The sequence below is a fragment of the Verticillium dahliae genome, genomic scaffold (assembly GCF_000150675.1).
Source record: "Verticillium dahliae VdLs.17 supercont1.30 genomic scaffold, whole genome shotgun sequence".
Taxonomy (NCBI): domain Eukaryota; kingdom Fungi; phylum Ascomycota; class Sordariomycetes; order Glomerellales; family Plectosphaerellaceae; genus Verticillium; species Verticillium dahliae.
The window spans coordinates 112,607-129,763 of NW_009276933.1; the positions used below are offsets into that span (position 1 = coordinate 112,607).

A 17,157-nucleotide genomic window follows, 5' to 3' on the forward strand; every position below is an offset into this window, starting at 1 on the left:
TCCCTCGTCCTGGGCCCCCCTCTATGAATCGCTTACTAACTGATGACTCACGTCTGTTTCCGTATCGTCGTCTTGACTGTCCCTTCCGCCTTTCCGCATATTCTTCCTGGATTGCTCTCTTCTATCTTTCACTCTTCTTGCTGTCCCGACCACCCTCCTGCAGTATTATGCTCTATCGCTCGCGTCTCTGTGGACTACAGGAGCTGAAGAGTGATTTGTATCTACTTGTATTCGTTCTTTTCTGCATTTCACATATCGTTCTCCTTTCGGGCATCTATTCGTTCTGTGAGCTAGATATATTATGGTCATATATATGTATATCGATATATATATTTCTTTATATCTTCTTTTTTATATCTCTCTCATCTCTTTTGTGTGTATATAGATCTCTCTACATTTTTGTATATATATATATTTTTATCTATATAGACACACATCACATATCTACTCCTATCCTATATATATTCTACCTAGGGGGTCTATCCCCTCACAATATATATATGTCTCTACACTTTTTCTTCCTCCATATCATACATACACGTATAAAGAAAAATATATTTGTGTAGACAGATGGGTATCTTTCTATATCTCCATATATAATATATATAGATAGATGGGTATCTGTCTATTTTTGGGTATATATATATATACCTATGGGGAGGTAGGGGGGGGGGGACCGGCCTTTGTGTGCGGTATAAAAAAGGGGGGGGGGGGGGGGGGGGGGGGGGGGCAGACTAAGAATGGTTCGATGTCGGACTACCTGATGGCAGTCGGTAGGGCTAGAAATAAAGTAGAAGCCAGGGAAGAGGCGGCTTGTCGCGGGCGGGCTCGCTTTAGTAATCCCAGTGGGGGGCAAATGGATGACACGACGTAAGAAGCAGATGAGTCGAGGCGATGGAATCCGACCGATGTTTGATTCACATGGACGGGTTGGCTTGTTGGTCATAAATTAAGAGTCAGAGATGCAGAGTGCAAAGGGCAACAGCTGATGATCGATCGGGTTCCGGGCCTGGCTCCGGGGTCCATCCCCCTCACCTCTCTCTCATGCTGCCTGCCTGCCTGCCCGCCTGCCTATTTAGGGGGCCAACGAAAAGGAATACCTGACATATTTAGAAAGAGCCCCCAAGGCCAGGGCAATCACTGTCACAGCGGTTGCTTCCCTGTCGAGAATCTGTCGCGAGGGGTTGGGCGGCAGGCGCAGTGGCGGGGTTCTTGCTTCATCTGCCGTAATTCCTTGGCCTTGATTCGATGCGTTGGTTTCGAGCACAGGAACGGGCAGCGGGCCAGGGGTTTCTCGCGTTTTGACTCGTCGGTTGGGACTTCCTCTTGTTGGAGCCTTCGCCCCTCGTCGAAAGACAGAGACAAAGACGAGGAGGGAGAGAATCAGTCGAATGTCATCTACCCTGCCTAAGGTACCTAGGTAGGTACCTAAGTTAGGCACCTAGGTACCTGTACTTACGGCCGTTGAGGTTGGTTCGCATCTCAGAAGGAAGGCTGCTAAGAGGTTGAAAGTCATGTCCATCACCATCAGGACCGCATCCCACTATCGATAGCTGAAGATCAAATGTTAAGTGGGGCCAGAATTGGCAACGGGCAGGTCATCGCGAAACACCAGGGAAAGACAGGCACCCATCATCTTTCTCAGCCTCATCCCATCCACCCGCGCATCCTGCTACGCCCTAATACCCAACTGCAACTCATCTCCCGCTTCCTCAAGTGGCTTTTCAGTCGATATTCCAGGGCCCCGCCGAGAGCCGAGAAAGAATTGACCCCTCGCGCCTTGTCCCTGCTTACGACAAAACCTCGCCCGAACAATCTCATCGCCACCATCCACGGCCAACGCCCATCATGTCCGGCGAGGGTCCCGAATCGATCCCCACCTCCGCCGACCCGCGCTCGAAGCGCCCGACCAAGCGCCGCGCCCTGACCCCCTCCTCCGCCCAGGCCTCGTCCCTCGACGCCCTCTTCGCCAAGCCAGACCAGGAGATCCGCCTGCCCGCCGACGTCCTCCTGCGCCGCACCTCCGCCGCCGGCGCCGCCCCCGAGATTGTCACCAACGTCCAGGGCTCCAGCGCCGGTGCCGGCTCGGGCGAGTTTCACGTCTACAAGGCGGCGCGTAGGCGCGAGTACGAGCGCCTGCGCGCCATGGACGACGAGGTGAAGATCGAGAAGGAGACGGAGGCATTTGAGCGCGAGAAGCTTGAGCGGGATGCGCGGGACGCCGAGCGCACGAGGAAAAATCGCGAAAAGAGGGACAAGAAGCGGAAGAAGGGCGGCGACAAGAAGGGTGCCCACCCTGCTGCTGCCAACAGCGGTGGTGGTGTGGCGAGGAGAGAGATTAAAGATGCGGAAGACCAAGGGACCAAGGACGGCGAGACGACATCGACCGAGACTGGGCAGAATGGTGACGTTTCCTCGGCGGCGGCAGCAGCTTCGACGCAGCCGGCGGGCCTAGTCATCCACGACGACGACTAACCTGCACACCTGTCGCCATCACATTCTGTACATAAATTCTAGCTTCTTTACACAGCGCACGGCCTCGCGGCCCATATCCCGGCGAAGATCGTCGGCGAAGGCGACGCCGGTAATGGCGGCAAGTCGACTCTTGATTCCCGAGAACTTTTTTAGTCTAGGTACTCCTAATCCGACCCTCTATGGCTCGTAAGGTACAGGGGTATGGTGTCGCGGCATGCACTCCGTTTCGTTCCGTGTCATTCATGTCTTCCCCTCCTCCTCGAGGGCTTCATCCTCTCCCGCCTCTTCTGTGGCACGTTCAAGCCCCCTTTATTCCTCACCGCCTCCGCCCTGGCCCGGTTGCGCGCCCTTCCTCGCGCTGCAAATGTCGTCCACGCGGAGAAGCAGGCAGGCAGACTGTATGAATCGTTAGTAGATGAGCCGCAAGAAAAGTGAAGAGCGTGTTCATCTGCGTCGGGGTTATAACTCACCTCGATGGCCGTCTTGATGCTCTGCAGCTTGATAGCCTGCGGCTCCCAGACGCCGTACTGGTGCATGTCCACGATGACACCCTCATCGCCATTGATGCCCCACGACGTCTTACCCTCGGCGTGCTTGGCACGCAGGTCCGTCAGCACGCGCACGGGGCTGGCACCGGCGTTCTGCACCAGCGTTCGGGGGATCACCTCAAGGGCGTCCGCCACCGCCTTGTATGGCCACTGTTGCACGCCCTCGATGCCCTTGGCCAGCTGCGCGAGGCGCACCGACACGGCCATCTCCGTCGCGCCACCACCGGGCGACAGGCGCGGGTGGAACATGACGTTGCGGGCCACGCCCATGGCGTCCTGGAGGTTGCGCTCAATCTCATTCAGCACGTCCTTCGAGGGGCCGCGTAGCAGCACTGTGCAGGCCTTGGGGTTCTCGCACTTCGTCAGGAAGGTGAAGTACTCGTCGCCAATCTTCTCAATCTCGAACAGGCCACACTGGGTGCCAACGTCCGACTCCTGGAGATCATCCACGCGGTTGACAATGGTGGCGCCGGTCGCGCGGGCTATCCGGTTGTTGTCCGTCTTGCGCACTCGCCGCAGGGCCGTAACGTTGGCCTTGACGAGGTAGTGCTGTGCCAGATCCGAGACGCCCTTCTCCGTGATGACGAGGTCCGGCTTGAGCGCCAGGATCGAGTCGCACATGGCCTTGACCTGCTCCTCCTCAATCTGCAAGATACGGTTCCAGTCCTCCTCCTTGGAGATCTCAATGTTCGTTTGCGACTCGCCCTTCTTGTACTCGAGCGGGCAGTCGAGCAGCACGATCCTCGGGTTCTCTATTCTCCTGCGCATCTTGGGGTGCGTAATATCCTTGTTGACCATGACGCCGTCCAGCACCCTGCTGTCCTCAATCTCGCCACCGGGCACCTTCTCGACACGGGCGTAGCGCTTAATGTCAACCTCCTTGTTGCCATTGCCGGGCTCCCAAGTGACGGTGCGAACGGCCTTCAAGGCGAGCTCGCACATCAGGTCGGACCACCGGGACACAAACTTGGTACCGATGGAGGAAGAGATGAGGCTGTACATGGCCTTGTCGTCGGTGGTGTCGATGGGGGTGGAGATCTCCTCGACAATCTCAAGGGCGTCCTTCAACGCACGCTTGAAGGCGGCGATAATCTGGACGGGGTGGATGTTGCGCTCGAGCTGGGGCAGGGACTGGGCAAGCATCTCGCCGGCTATGAATGGGTCAGCGTTGACCTTCAAATAGGGTGAGACCTCAAATTGGACGTACCCAGAATGATGACGGTCGTGGTACCGTCACCGACCTCCTCGTCTTGCGTTCGGCTGAGCTCAATCATGCTCTTAGCTGCCGGGTGAGACACCTCGATCTCTCTGAGGATGGCGTGACCATCGTTGGTCAGGACAATACCACCCATGGGATCCAGCAACATCTTCAACATGGCCTTGGGGCCGAGGCAGGAACGGATAATATCGGCGACGCTGTTGAGGTCAGATTTGTCGGGCGCTAGGGTGATCGAAGGATGGACACGTACGTCTTGGCGGCAGCGATGTTGGACATCTGAGCCTTGCGACCCGTCTGTCGCTCACCACTGTTGGTGTCTGTCGGGTTGGTCAGCACTTAGCATCCAGGGGGGGAGCTTCAGGAGCTCGGTGATGGAGGGGCGGGGACGTACTCATTACCACCACGGGGGCTTGCATGATGGGCAACGGTGTGTGTTTTCAACCGCGAGAGTAGAATGTCGTGTGTGCAAGCTTCGGAAATCAGTGGCTTCTGGCAGACTGAAATAGACGTCACGTCGTTGGCAGCGGGGTGTGGTCGTCGTGGGTACAGGCACCGGGCTTCTAAAAAGTTCGTGCCCGTGAATGGAGATTTTGGCGGGATGAGCTGGACTCGGCGGAACAATTTCGCGGTAGTACCTTCCAGACATTCGGGGTTCACCGACACCGAAATCGACCACTTGTACACCGAACGTAATGGATGCTGATTATGTAACCAAGCAGCATCTTCCAACTTCACTTCACTTCACCGGGCTTGAGCAACAGGTCCAACCTGGTCCATCGCATCTTTATGTTGGTGGTTGAAAGATGTCTGGAAGCACTCGCCTCTTCCTAAATAAGGTATAAATACGGCGATCCTAGCAATCATTGTGGTCGCCTTCTTGCGAGGACAGCCAGGCGTAAGACCTGCAGCATATGAGCCTGACCTAGCACCTACCCCGGGTTTTCAGAGCCGGAAGAATATGCAGTATCAGCAAACCCATGAATGCTTGCGTCATCATGGGTGTCCCCGTTATATCTTCTTGGGTCGACCTGGTCTTTTTCCGGAGTTTGAGCGAACCGCCGGGGGCGGGGGCAACATCCTCGTCTTCGTTCCCGCCACCATTGCCCAAGGGGCTTCAATATCCATATCGACAACGCAGTATCCCATCGCCATGTAGTGCTGGACTTGCGCCCAAATTTGCCTGTCCGAATCTGCTGAATCATCGAAACGTTTCCAGAAAAGCTCTGTTGCCTTGGTTCCCTCTTCCTCGCGCAGTCCGGGAATATTGGCCGCATGAAAGAAGTCGCCCTTCGTGTTCGACTGTGCTGGGAGCGGCGCCTGTCGCGATATGAGGAACAGTGGTACACCATCTCGGCAAAATTTCAGACGAAGGCACTTTTCCCTGGCAGCCTGACCCATCTCGGGAATGGGCATTGTCGAGACTTTTTCCCGGGGTGCGGCGATGCGCAGCTCCGTCGTAGGCATTGGGTTGAATTCTTTGGGGGCCGCGCCGCGCACTTCGGCCAAGTCCATTCTGATCTCAATGACGATCCAAGGAATGGCGTCGCTGCTAAGTGTTAGTTTTGCATCTCGATAAGGTGCATCTGCCATCGAAAGCGAGGGGTACCCACATCTCAACCTCGATGACTTTGATTCCACCTCGGTAGCCTGGTCGTAGGATGATTTTAGAGACCATCCGGAGGTTCTGATCACATACTTCGGACCCAAGTTCCTTTCCAAATTCCTTCAGGGGCTCGATGCTCTTGGGAATGCGAAAGTTGATCCACTTGACGTCTAGGAAGCGGTATCCAAAACACTTCGAACTTTCGAGCAGCGCGCGAAAACCCGTGCCACGTTGTCGTCCCAGCTTCAAGGTCCGCTCAATGTCCATCAGTCCATCTAGGGGGCGCCCCTCTGAGGGTTGGCCGGGTACGCGGTGGGTATGGCTGTTCCTTGCGCCGCACGCCGCCTGCGCGCGCTTGGAGGCCGCAGCACTGTCAAAGTAAGAACAAGACCAGCTGTACATCATTGACAGGGTGATTGGGTAACGTACACGAGAGGTGCGCGCTCACACAGATGCTTGACGAGAAACTGTGCTGCTACTCTCGGCTTCATGTGAGGATACAGGTTCTCAAAGGTGTATTCACCAAACGCCTGGGTCTGTAGCTCGTCGGAGGCCAGCTTGAGTCTCTCAGCGGCCCGATTTGTTTCGATTGTGGGATCGATGTTCAGCGCTCGATCTGTAGGGCCGAAGCCGCCCATGGCGAAAGCGCAGTTGAGTTGTTCAGGGTCACAGGTCGAGATAAAAGTGCTCTGTCCGATTGACCGCGCAAACTCCAGTCTCTTCTCCCTTCCGATCGTTATCCCAAGCTGTACCTTTTGCTCGATCGACATGGTGTCTTTATAGCCATTCATCGTTGCCAACTTGGCAGCTGCGTCCTGGAGGTCTTTCTGGCTGGATATCTGGCGGCTGGCCTTCGACACATCTGCCAGGTCAACGGAGGGAAGTTTTAGAAGGGGATGAACCTACTATGCTGCGATTTGGAAGGAAAGAGGTCTTGGCCCTTCCTGTTGCTCATCGCAGAATCTGAACAGCATCAGCAAGTCACCCAACGTCGGCGCAATGGATGGAAGACGGAACTCACATGAGTTACGGCCTCCTTCGTCTCTGCCAGAAACACCGTCACTCCCTGCCTCTTTCCCATGAAGGAGGGAGGGACCTCCAAACCCCGTGCTACTTCGTTCCCGTGAAGTTTTCATCCTGGAAGTTGACAGATCTTTGCTTGTAATATCTTGGGTTCCTTCTCCGGTCGAGGCGGCACAGACGCGTCTTTTCTTACGGGCGACGACGGTTTCAGTGCCCGGGGCAAGGCGTCTGGCGGGACGCCGTTTCATCGGCAAAAAGTGTGTCATGTGCTCTGCGTCGCACGACACTTTGGAAGGTGGTTTACTTAGGGTATTGTGGAAGTTATGTGCGGGGGTATAAGAGGCATCGTCGATAGGGTACACTGGCCTTGCCAACAGGTGGGGAATTGTTGATAGTTTTGTTGATGCCTCGCTTTAGACAATATACAAGCCACTAAAGCGTTTGCCTGTGTGAACCTCCCTACACTTCTGGGCGACTCCACGTTGTTCCCTCCCTGTTATCAAAAAACATAAAAGACGTGAACTAAACAATAGGCAGTCGCTCGCCACTCGCTTCTTGCGGTTGACGCCCGAAGCAGGTCGCTTGTGGTCCGAATATCTGTATTCGCTGGAGCCGAAATGCATGCTTCCCCAACCGCTCGAGCGTGGTCCACTCACCAGGGTATGCAGAGCACATTCGCCGCTTTCCCGCTACCGCTCGGCGCCGGCTGCCCCACCTTAGCCCGGCACCCGGACTGGCATCGGTGGGTGCCGAAGACCCGGCAGAAGCCAACAGCGCTCTTATCAGCCACAGCCATTTGGGGGCAAGCACGATGGAAATGCCGGCTCCCAAGTGCCCCGTGGCAGCAGCACCTGCGGGGCATTTCATTCAGCACCCGGAAGGTACTTCTCAGCTGCTGAATGAAGAAGCAAGTTGCTTCTCCTCAATAATCTCCCATTCTTCCCTTCCGTGAAGAATTCCATCTATCTCTTCTACATAGATACCTAGGTACCTTCCCATTTTTATTTCGATATAATATCTCATTCTCTCACATAGAAAATACCATTCTTCTCCTCAATACAATGTCCCATTTATCCCTTCTATACCACATCTCAGTCTCCAATGGCTTCGATAACCATCTCGCTGGCCTCAATACCCATTTCGACGCTCTTGAATACAAGTTCGAGCACAAATTCCAGAGAATTGGAGAACCTACAGTAAAGTCCAGTCAAATCGAGACCAGCTTAAAGACAGGCTCAAAGAAGATATCAAGCATGGAGCGCGCATCGAACCCAGCCTTAATATTGGGTAACTTAAGTCTAATACTCTACATCTAAAAATTTACTCGGAATTCTTTCAGAAATACGAATATGATAGTCGAAGCGATTAATAGACCGGCATCATTCGATAAGGCAATTGTTTCCTGGCAGCCCCTTCATCCGATTCATTCAAACACCCCTGTATCAACTTTTCCATCCTCGCTGGCTCAACTCATGTTAGTCAGAACGTTGGGTCGAGCACAGCGAAGAGGCCTTCCTCACAGAAGGTCCGCAGGCAATGGATAGGTATGGGGCCAAAACACATCTGAAATCTGGTGCTCAACGATCACTGTTTAGCCCGGTCAGTGCTTTCAAGCCCGCCATGAAGTTCTTGGAGGCTCGCGACAAGGACAACAAGACCGTAAGTTCTCTTCCCTAGTGTTTTCCCAATTGCCTGATCATGCGATCAGCTGACGGGGGACACAGAGCACGGACAAATGGCGCCCTGTCGTCAAGGGCATGTTGACTATTGCCGAGGAGGAGGAGAAAGAGGAGGTGATGACCCCAATAAAGACCTCGATGGTCTCAGAAACCCTAAGCAGAAGGCGGTTGGCCGTGCCGCTGCTCTGGGGCTCTTTGATTGCTTCTGGTGAGACTCGCCAGAGCATTCGGGCTCGGAATCTCTGTAATCCTTAAATACGCGTCTTGTAGTCCCTAGCCCCCTAACCAGCCCCATGTTCCATGGCTCCGCAGGCGACTTTTGACATGAGTACACCTAGTAAGTTTCTTCGCCGTATCACTAAACGTTAAAAGACACTGACGCTCAATAGAGTACGACTTTAAAGTAATACTTCTAGCTCTCCAGGTATCGACGCTTGGAAATATTCGTACCTTTCGGGACTGCATACGCCGCCAAACGGCGTGATAGATCAGTATACTCGGGACACAGCATGGATCGGACGAGTATTTGGCGATGCGTAGTTATTTCATGGTAGACTCTGTCATGGCTATTCTCAAAGACAGTGTTTCTCATTCCAGATTGCTACTGAAAGTTTTGCAAGTGGCCCTGAGGGCGCTATCCGATCACAACTGGCCATATGTGCCAGAAGACGCCTACGGAGCCATGGAACAGGGACTGTTCAGGGGCTAGGGACTACGAGGACGCGTATGTGAGTGTTTCGGAGGACCCTCCTAGCTGCGGAGGGAGGGCCAGGATTCAGATGTATTCTAACCTCATACCTATCATCTATTGCTTGCGGAACTTGTGCGGAAGACCTCTTCACTCTGCTCAGCCTCACGCCCCGACAGCATGCTAGGATCTTGTCGGCCCCGCCCGCTCGCCACCCTTCCCGATGAACAGCGGACGGTAGGTAGAATCGCCTCTCAACAAAACTTAGCCAGAACTAGTCAACGCCAGCCCCAGGCATCGCACACGCAGTTCACTAGGAGCTTTCTTGTTCTAAGAGGAAAAGGTTCTAAGAGGAAAAGCTATTCCCAGCTAGCCGTCACTATGACAGCTGGTGAGACTGACCCTTTGTTACCCCGGATCGGAGCTAGGTCGCCCCGCTGAGCACGTTCATCCGGTCAAATCCGTCAGCGTTTCCGGCATGAGCACGATCCGCAAGCGCTGCGCCGGACTCTTTGCTACGATGAGTGTGAGAGTATTCATCACCAATACGCGGGCGTTATGGCCACCACGTTGTCGACGTGGAACAGCGCTTTGAGCAGTTGCCCTACCTTCATCTAGCTACAGCGACATGTGGCGTGCGCGCCGTCGACCGGTCGAAGCAAGGTCCAGCACGAGCAAAGTAAAGGGGGGGTTGCGATATCAAGCACGTTTCTGGCTTCACACCTGAGCGTCGTTGTAGAGATTGAAACCATCTGAGTGGCTGGTAACTAACCAACCACACGTCTCCAGAGGCACTTCCAATCACTGAAGCGTGTGAAGCCTGGCCCCGTCACGACAATGCCCAACTGGGCCGCGCGTGCACAAGATCAGATCAGTGACGGGTAAGAGGCGGAACCCGTAGGAGAACCACTACAGGGCCACGGTGTTCCGGCTTGAACGATGAAGGGCAATTTCACAGGCTGGTCCCAAGCTCACATCCCGTCATCCAAAAGTCCTCCAAGGACGGCACTGCCCCACGCCATGGGAACGCGGCAAGTAGCAACTCGAGCGGTGCAAGACCCCGTATCCTGTATACTGGCGTTTTGCCGTCAGCTCCCTCTCGCCCCTGGGCTGGAGGTGATGATCTCGGGGGTCGAGGAGCGGGACCGCGGAACCACAAGGAGAAAGACATGTCTCAGAATGCCGCTGTCTCTCGTCTCTGTGCCGCACCGAGACCAGGGGCGTGGGTTATGAGGCAAGGAGCTCACGGTTCATGGGTGGCACCAGGTAGTTGGACGGTGAGGCTGCTGTACGATTCTACCTTGGTAGCCGCGTAGGACAGATCTCTGTCGTTGAGACATGGCGTCAAAGGGGGAATGAAGCGATCTCTTCGCGAGAGGCGGTGGGATTTCCACAGCTGAGATGATCCCGTACAAGGTCTGTCCAGCCCATGGCAGCCTCGCTTAATCGTCCCGCGTTGCGTTCCTCAGAAAGGCCAAACAAGCTGGCGAAACAGAGTGCTTGGAAGGAGACCGGTGAGCTAGAGAGACAAGTGGGAATCTGGTCTACGCCTCTGGCTGGTGACATCTGAGTCAATGGGAAACAAGAGGGAACACATGGTAACGAGCGGCAGCTCAGACAACGCTGGGCCCGAAGGTGACAGCTCCGTAGCCCGCTGGACACGGCATGACTAGCCCGGACCGTGGGAAGTGAACCCGCTGGCCCAGAGCACTCGAAACAGTGGGTTTCCTCCCTATCGTATGCCCGTCGAAACCGCCCATGGTAATTGTGCCCCACCAAGGCGCTCTGTGTTGAGAAATGTACAAATGCGAGTGGGCAAGTTGGAAGCTCCAGCTAAGGGACACGCATGAATAGTGTTGCACAGGAGAGGGTCGAGGACGTTCGGGGGTACGGCGGCAGTACCGGGCACTTTGCCGTGTTTTAGATCGAGAAGTACGGCGATCGGAGCTACAAGGTCGGGTGCTGCAGGGAGTCACAGAGAATTTACAACCTGTAATAGCCCTGGCACAACCAAAGTGGTGCAACTTGTCAGGCGAAGCACGACGATCAGCCAATGCAAGCCTGACAGGTTTTCGTTCTTGATAGAACGGAACGACCGCGAAACGCCAGGTGTCCCTTGGCCCGGTTGGTCAAAGTGTTCAGACTCTCCACTGCGGTGTTTATGGGATTGGAAGCCGGACGAGGCGTTGTTGTTTCAGGCAGATTCTGACTTTTGACTGGCAGGCCAATGGCTTGCACATCGAGAGTCGAACAAGATTGGGCGCATGTTCTAGAATGACGAAACTGTTGAACATTGACTCAAAGGTGGTCCGAGTTATGGAGGGAGAGAAGCTTCCAGAGGCTTGGGCAGCCGAGCACCCGGATGGCGGGTTGACACGTTGCTAGCATGAACAGGCAGTTCATGGGCTCCCCATTGGATAGGTAATTAATCTTCTCGCCCTGGAGCAGGCGGGCACGCTGATTGAAACTGTCGGCTTTCATGACGAGCAGCAATGCGGATAACGGACCATCTTCCGCGACTGGAGCCGCGGAAGGAATGATTGGACCGGACACCCACAATGGCGGACCGAGGGGATATCTTCCGAGTTATAGGCTCTTCCCGGCTATATCAACACTTGTTGATTTGTCCAAACTGCGTTCGGGGCCGTGATGAAACGGGTTGAACCGACATGGCCGAACCTGTGGACGGGCGAGCCGACGCGGCAGTTAAGGGGTGGCATAGCATAGAGGGCGGCTGAGGATGCAAAGTGCTGCGAGGCGCCGCATGGGGACGAAGTCGATAATGCCATGCCCCAGAGAGGAATCCATAGGCGTTGAGAGCCATGTGGAAAGTGCGAACGAGCGTTGTCCATTGAGGTGGTGTGCAAAGAGCAGCCAGTGCAACGAACCTGTGCCGATATGCCGTCCTCGAATACGCACCTCCAGCATACCTAGGTACCTAGGTAAGGTAGGTAGGCAAGATGGCTGACACGAGACAAGATTGGCTGGTGTGCGTTGACGGTCAAGCCTTCTGGCCATGAAGCCGTCTAGACTGAGATTGGGGGTGCTCCTACCGACAGGCAAGGGCTGCCATCCACTCAATCCATCCCTCCATGACGAATGTGCTGGCTTCAGCTGCCTGGAGGCGAGAAGGCGTCCTTGGCCTGAAGGGAATGCGTACTCGTGATTGAATCAATGACCCCAGCATGGGACACGAGCGGGACAGGAAGAGATGAGATTCAGGTCCGAGGCGTCCGAAAGTCGAAGCCGGTCGAAAGTCAAGCAAGGTCGAGAATGCGACGTGGAAACAACGCTTGCTTGTGATGTTTTGGGTCGGCCCGCCGTCTTCCAGTCCAGGATGGCAAAGGTGCGGGTGCAGCATCGACCTCCATGTGGCTCTACAAGAGCGATCGAGGGAATGCGGCTGGCCAAGATTCCAGGTTGAAGTGGAATGTGGTGACGAGGCGATGAAACCACACGCGGCCTTCTGCCGTTGTGGTGAGATGACGGAAGGAAGAAAAAAACTTCGCTTTGGGGGACCGTGCAAGCCATATGTAACTCCCTATCCTATCCTTTCCCCCTTTTACAAGATGCACCCATTGCACTTGCCTATGAACAGATGCCTGCTTGCATTGCACTTGCACTTTGACTCAGTAAACAGTCAGCCAGCCAGCAAAAGTCTGGGCCAGAGCAGGTCCCTACTGAATTGATTCATGGGGTGACCTCCACTGTTGATCGCACCCCCCCCCCCCCCTTCTCTTTCCATCTATTCCCTAGGTATTTCCCCTTCCCTCTCCACTGTCGGTCCCGGGCTCGAGCCTGGCGGCCGCCCTTCAGGCTGCCTACAGGGCACAAAGTGCCCCCAACATCTGCATCGCCCCCCGTACCCCCACCTGGCACCGGCCGCACCTATCTTTTAGCAGCAACCTTAACTGTTCGTAGTACATGTGGCCCATCTCTGCAGGTGTGGAGGCTGCCAGGTGTGTCCTCTGCCTTAGCAGGGCCGCTACGCGTTCCTCACCCACAGGGGCGAGCCTTGCTCTCAAGCCCCCCAGAAACCGCTAAAACATGGCACCATCGATCGCCACCTAGCCGGCCCCTGACACGTTATCCGCTTTTGATGATTTTTTTCTCTCGTCTCCCTTGCGATGTGTGACGCATCCAATGTCTTTTTCTTGCTCGTTGATACTTTCGGCTATGGTGTTTTTGTGCGAGGGAGTCATCGTCAAAGACCCGTCTGGAACCTCAGCCGGTGGAGCAGTCGAACACACCACCCCTTTCCCAAGCCTTCTCTTCTGTTTTGGCGAGGGCCGAGAACGGGGAGGACAGAGTTTGATGAATCATGGGGAATGGGGGTCAATTGAAGCTGTGCGCAATCGGGCGACCGGTCCAGACAGGCCTGCCCGCCAAGATGGATGTTGCTGGTTGAGAGGAATTGTCTGGAATTTGCCTTTCTGGTTGCGTTTCACTGTCTCATTAGTTTCAATCGCGCGTGGTTGTTGTCTTCAGTAGATTATTCGTTTTTTCCCCCCTCTCTCTTCTCTGGCTTTCGCCCGCTGCATGGCCCGCTGCGGCTTGCTGCGGCTCTGAAGTTGCCTCGCCCGACTGGGCAGGAAATTCCACTTCCACAAATTCCATTCATCATCGTACTGATCGAATCCGCCCTGTTCATCAATTCGAAAGCGGAGCCGTGTCGATTCATTACCGATTCACGAATGGGGTCCAACATTAGGATGAACAACATGGTTTTTGCATTGAAGGGTGTATGAAGTGTAGTGTCATCATGCTTGCGGACCCCTCAAGCCCTCTGCCCCCCCCCCTGGACTCGCTTCGCTCGCCCTGGCCGGTGTTTCTGAGCCCCTGGCATATCCCCCGTTAAACGACGTCACGATATCAGGCACAGACAGGCACCGCTGGCGGTGGCAGCCACGAAAAGCCAGTCAAGCTTGCTCAACCGGCGAGACCGCCCGACTGTTGACTGTTGCGGTTCATCGTGACCCGACGATTTGTCGAGTCAACAAAGTGTGTCCCAAGTCGTCTGCACTCTCTTCAGACCTAAGCAGAATTCGGACACACAAGCTAAACAGAGCTTTCCCCGTCTTTTCTCCGCATCGCCTAAATCACCTGTTGCAGCCCGAATGGCACGTCGTTGCAGCAGCATCCACCTCATCACAAAGGACACACCACAAAAAAAAATAGATAGACGAGGGGGAGTGGGACGGCACGCGGAGTAAGGAATCGCCCGCGGCTTCCTCGGCGCGTACGTAATGGCGTGCCCTCGGAAGGCGGAAGGCGGATAAGTGTGACGATCACCCTTCCTGTCAACCCCGGTCTGGGCAGCGGAGCCCGCCGTCAGAGACGAGAAAAGAGGCAGATGCAGGATCGGACAGAAGAAGCGACGGAATGGACAACGAAAACCCCGATGCTCCATCATGGTGCCGATGCATCGCAGTGTTGTCAACAATTCGATGAACCGAAGACTCAGAAAAATCTTTTTTTTTCTTGCTCACCTGTCCCCCTTCCCCCCACCCCCGATTTTCTGTTTCGCTTCATTGCTTCTTACCCAGAAGGGACGAGGAGGGGGGGGGGCGTACACTGGTTGCAGCGCGGTGGTTCGCCTGTTCTGTCCGCCATCGGCGCGCGCGACGAGCTGAGAGCCATGCCACGTTGTCAAACGTGGATCGCGGCCCTCGTTTCCCCCCCAGCCCAAGACCATCGACAGGGCAAAATATACCAGAACCAGGGGGGGGGGGACGTTAGGCGGGTGCCACCTCTGTCTAGCTCTGGGCTTGACCTGTGCAAGGCGGGAAAGGGAAAAATGCCCGGCGAAAAATCCAAATGACAGGGTTGAGTACCTTAGCCAGGATCGCCAAGGCAGAGAGAGATGGAGAACTGGAAAGAACAACACCCTAAGCAAAATATGACAACGTACAGGCAGCAATGCATTTCAAGGCAAGCCAGGCAACCAGACGCAAGGGAGCTGGGAATTCATTGATTACTCTGGCACCGTCTTCTTGGGTTTTGGTAGGCATGTCGGGCGCTCCCAAGGCGTAGTTCTGATTCAGTTTGGCCGGTGCCTTGCTCCGGCTTCGTAGAGCGCAGAGTTCTGTACAAACCAGACCGGGCAGCGATCATTGTAGCGACTTGTACATCTTGCGGTTCCGACGACCTGGCCCGCCTGCAGCTGCGGCTGCGCCTGAGCGGCCTGCTGGCCCTCCCCAGACTGCTCTGCGCTACGTGAGTCGTGGCCTGCCAGCTCAGTAGACCATCGTGAATCGGGATTTCTAGGCCTTGGGACGGACATAATGCTTTTGGGCATACGCCCGCTTGCCACAGCTTGCGATCCTAACTTGATGGTGACTGTATTCGCTTACTTGCTGTCTTGACCCAACCTCGCACAGCCGACACCGGCCGCTCCCTTTTACGCCCGCTCTTGGTCGTGAACCTGTCCGTGACACAACCGAGCGGCCCTCCAGTGTGTCCACCGACCCACCGAGGTGGGGAGCGGAGACCGAGCCCGGTGCCTAAACCCCTGCCAGCGTTCTGGTTCTGGCCGTAGGAACGTAAAGATTTCAGTTGCAAGAGTCACATCCGTGGATGCTATCGCACGGCACAATATGGACGAAGGAAGGAACAGTGTGCGTCATGGATTGTGCTCAATTCTTGGTCAATCTGACGTTTGATGCTATGCTTTGTTGGCTGTCTGCGAGCCATGCAAGATCTCTACAGTCGCTGTGCGCTGAGGATCAGCTACCTGAGTACGCTCCGGAGATACTCCCGGGCATCCAATGCCCCGAACCCCCGATGCCGTACCGTTGCGAAATCCCTAAACGCCTCGCCATTCCCGTGGGTATCCTGCCTCTGTCCCGCCGTTGAGGTCCTTTCCCATGTCATGGTCTTCAAGCCCGTATGGTGCCGAGCCTAATGTGTCGTCCATGAGCTTCCATACATCCCCGCCCTCCGTCGAGTGTGGTATAAACAGTTGTTGCGCCGTGGTGTGCCATCCGGAACTCGCCTTGCCGTCAATGACAAGGTCGATGGACCGCCATGACTCCCCCCCAAACTTTTTTTATGATGCAGTACTCCGGTGTAATGCCCGTACACGTGTTACAGCAGATGACCCCAGACCAAAGGAGATTGTGTCGATTTGTGGTGATATGCCGAGAGAGAAAAGATAAGAGAAAGAAGAAAGAAAGACATGATCGAGTGAGTTGTGTGTTGTAAAATGTTGTGTCAAGGTGTTATTGAGGATGGATGTGTTGCGTGGTTGTTGGTGGTGATGATCTTCGAGCCTAGTACGAGCGTCGTCGCTGGGTCCTGATGCTGTCGAAGGATGCAGCGTAACCGCAGAGCTCCTTCTGTGTCTTCTCGTTCAGTTGCAGATAGCTATCCGTATTGGACGACGCGTTGCTGCCCATGGAAGCGAGGCTGGTGTTCGAGCTCGAAGCCGTCAGGGGACGAGCGGTGTTTGGTGAGGAACCTGTGGGCAGGTACGTGTTGGCTGAGGACAGGGAGCCGTATGACTGAGCGTTGGAAAAGTCGATGGCGGGAGGGAGGTAGAATCGGCTGGATTGCCTCTGACTTGAGGTCCACGGTCCGGTCGAGGTGTTGAAGCCAGGGGAGCTGGCAGCAGAGGTAGACGTCTTCTCAAAGTCGGCCAGGCGGCAAGATTCTGAGCAGTAGGCGGTCCCATCAGTCTGCTTGTCGCAGCCGAGGCAGAACTCGTGAGCCCACATGTCGGCCATGATGTCGTTGTTGTGGGAGAGTGCAAGATGTGCAAGGTGCAAGTGGTGGATGTTGAAGCGGGATTGTCAAGGCCAGGCAGGGCTGGTCGAGGCTGGTAGTATGTGTTGGAGGAACTGGTTGAAGAAGAGTAGGATGCAGATGATGAATTATAAAGACACTGAGCAGGTTTGACTCATATCAGAACAAGCCAATGCAAC

General features: G+C 55.1%; 5 protein-coding genes across 5 annotated transcripts; 2 read left to right on the plus strand and 3 right to left on the minus strand.

The window, feature by feature from the left end:
* Positions 1–1,848: 1,848 nt before the first annotated feature.
* Positions 1,849–2,475, plus strand: VDAG_09994 (uncharacterized protein; the record flags this gene model as incomplete). The annotated part of the gene is made up of 1 exon (XM_009655751.1): positions 1,849–2,475. The coding sequence occupies one exon, from the start codon at positions 1,849–1,851 to the stop codon at positions 2,473–2,475; it is 627 nt and encodes a 208-aa protein (XP_009654046.1).
* A 309-nt stretch (positions 2,476–2,784) lies between these two features.
* VDAG_09995 (T-complex protein 1 subunit gamma) lies at positions 2,785–4,658 on the minus strand (the record flags this gene model as incomplete). The annotated part of the gene is made up of 5 exons (XM_009655752.1): positions 2,785–2,871; positions 2,946–4,174; positions 4,231–4,439; positions 4,493–4,559; positions 4,634–4,658. 5 exons carry the CDS (start codon positions 4,656–4,658, stop codon positions 2,785–2,787), a joined length of 1,617 nt encoding a protein of 538 aa, XP_009654047.1.
* Positions 4,659–5,250: 592 nt separating this feature from the next.
* Positions 5,251–6,483, minus strand: VDAG_09996 (uncharacterized protein; the record flags this gene model as incomplete). The annotated part of the gene is made up of 3 exons (XM_009655753.1): positions 5,251–5,788; positions 5,853–6,215; positions 6,275–6,483. The coding sequence occupies 3 exons, from the start codon at positions 6,481–6,483 to the stop codon at positions 5,251–5,253; spliced, it is 1,110 nt and encodes a 369-aa protein (XP_009654048.1).
* Positions 6,484–8,404: 1,921 nt separating this feature from the next.
* VDAG_09997 (uncharacterized protein) lies at positions 8,405–9,087 on the plus strand (the record flags this gene model as incomplete). The annotated part of the gene is made up of 3 exons (XM_009655754.1): positions 8,405–8,527; positions 8,593–8,755; positions 8,972–9,087. 3 exons carry the CDS (start codon positions 8,405–8,407, stop codon positions 9,085–9,087), a joined length of 402 nt encoding a protein of 133 aa, XP_009654049.1.
* Positions 9,088–15,882: 6,795 nt separating this feature from the next.
* Positions 15,883–17,157, minus strand: VDAG_09998 (uncharacterized protein). Its single transcript, XM_009655755.1, has one exon. The coding sequence runs from the start codon at positions 16,957–16,959 to the stop codon at positions 16,507–16,509; it is 453 nt and encodes a 150-aa protein (XP_009654050.1). The 5' UTR covers positions 16,960–17,157; the 3' UTR covers positions 15,883–16,506.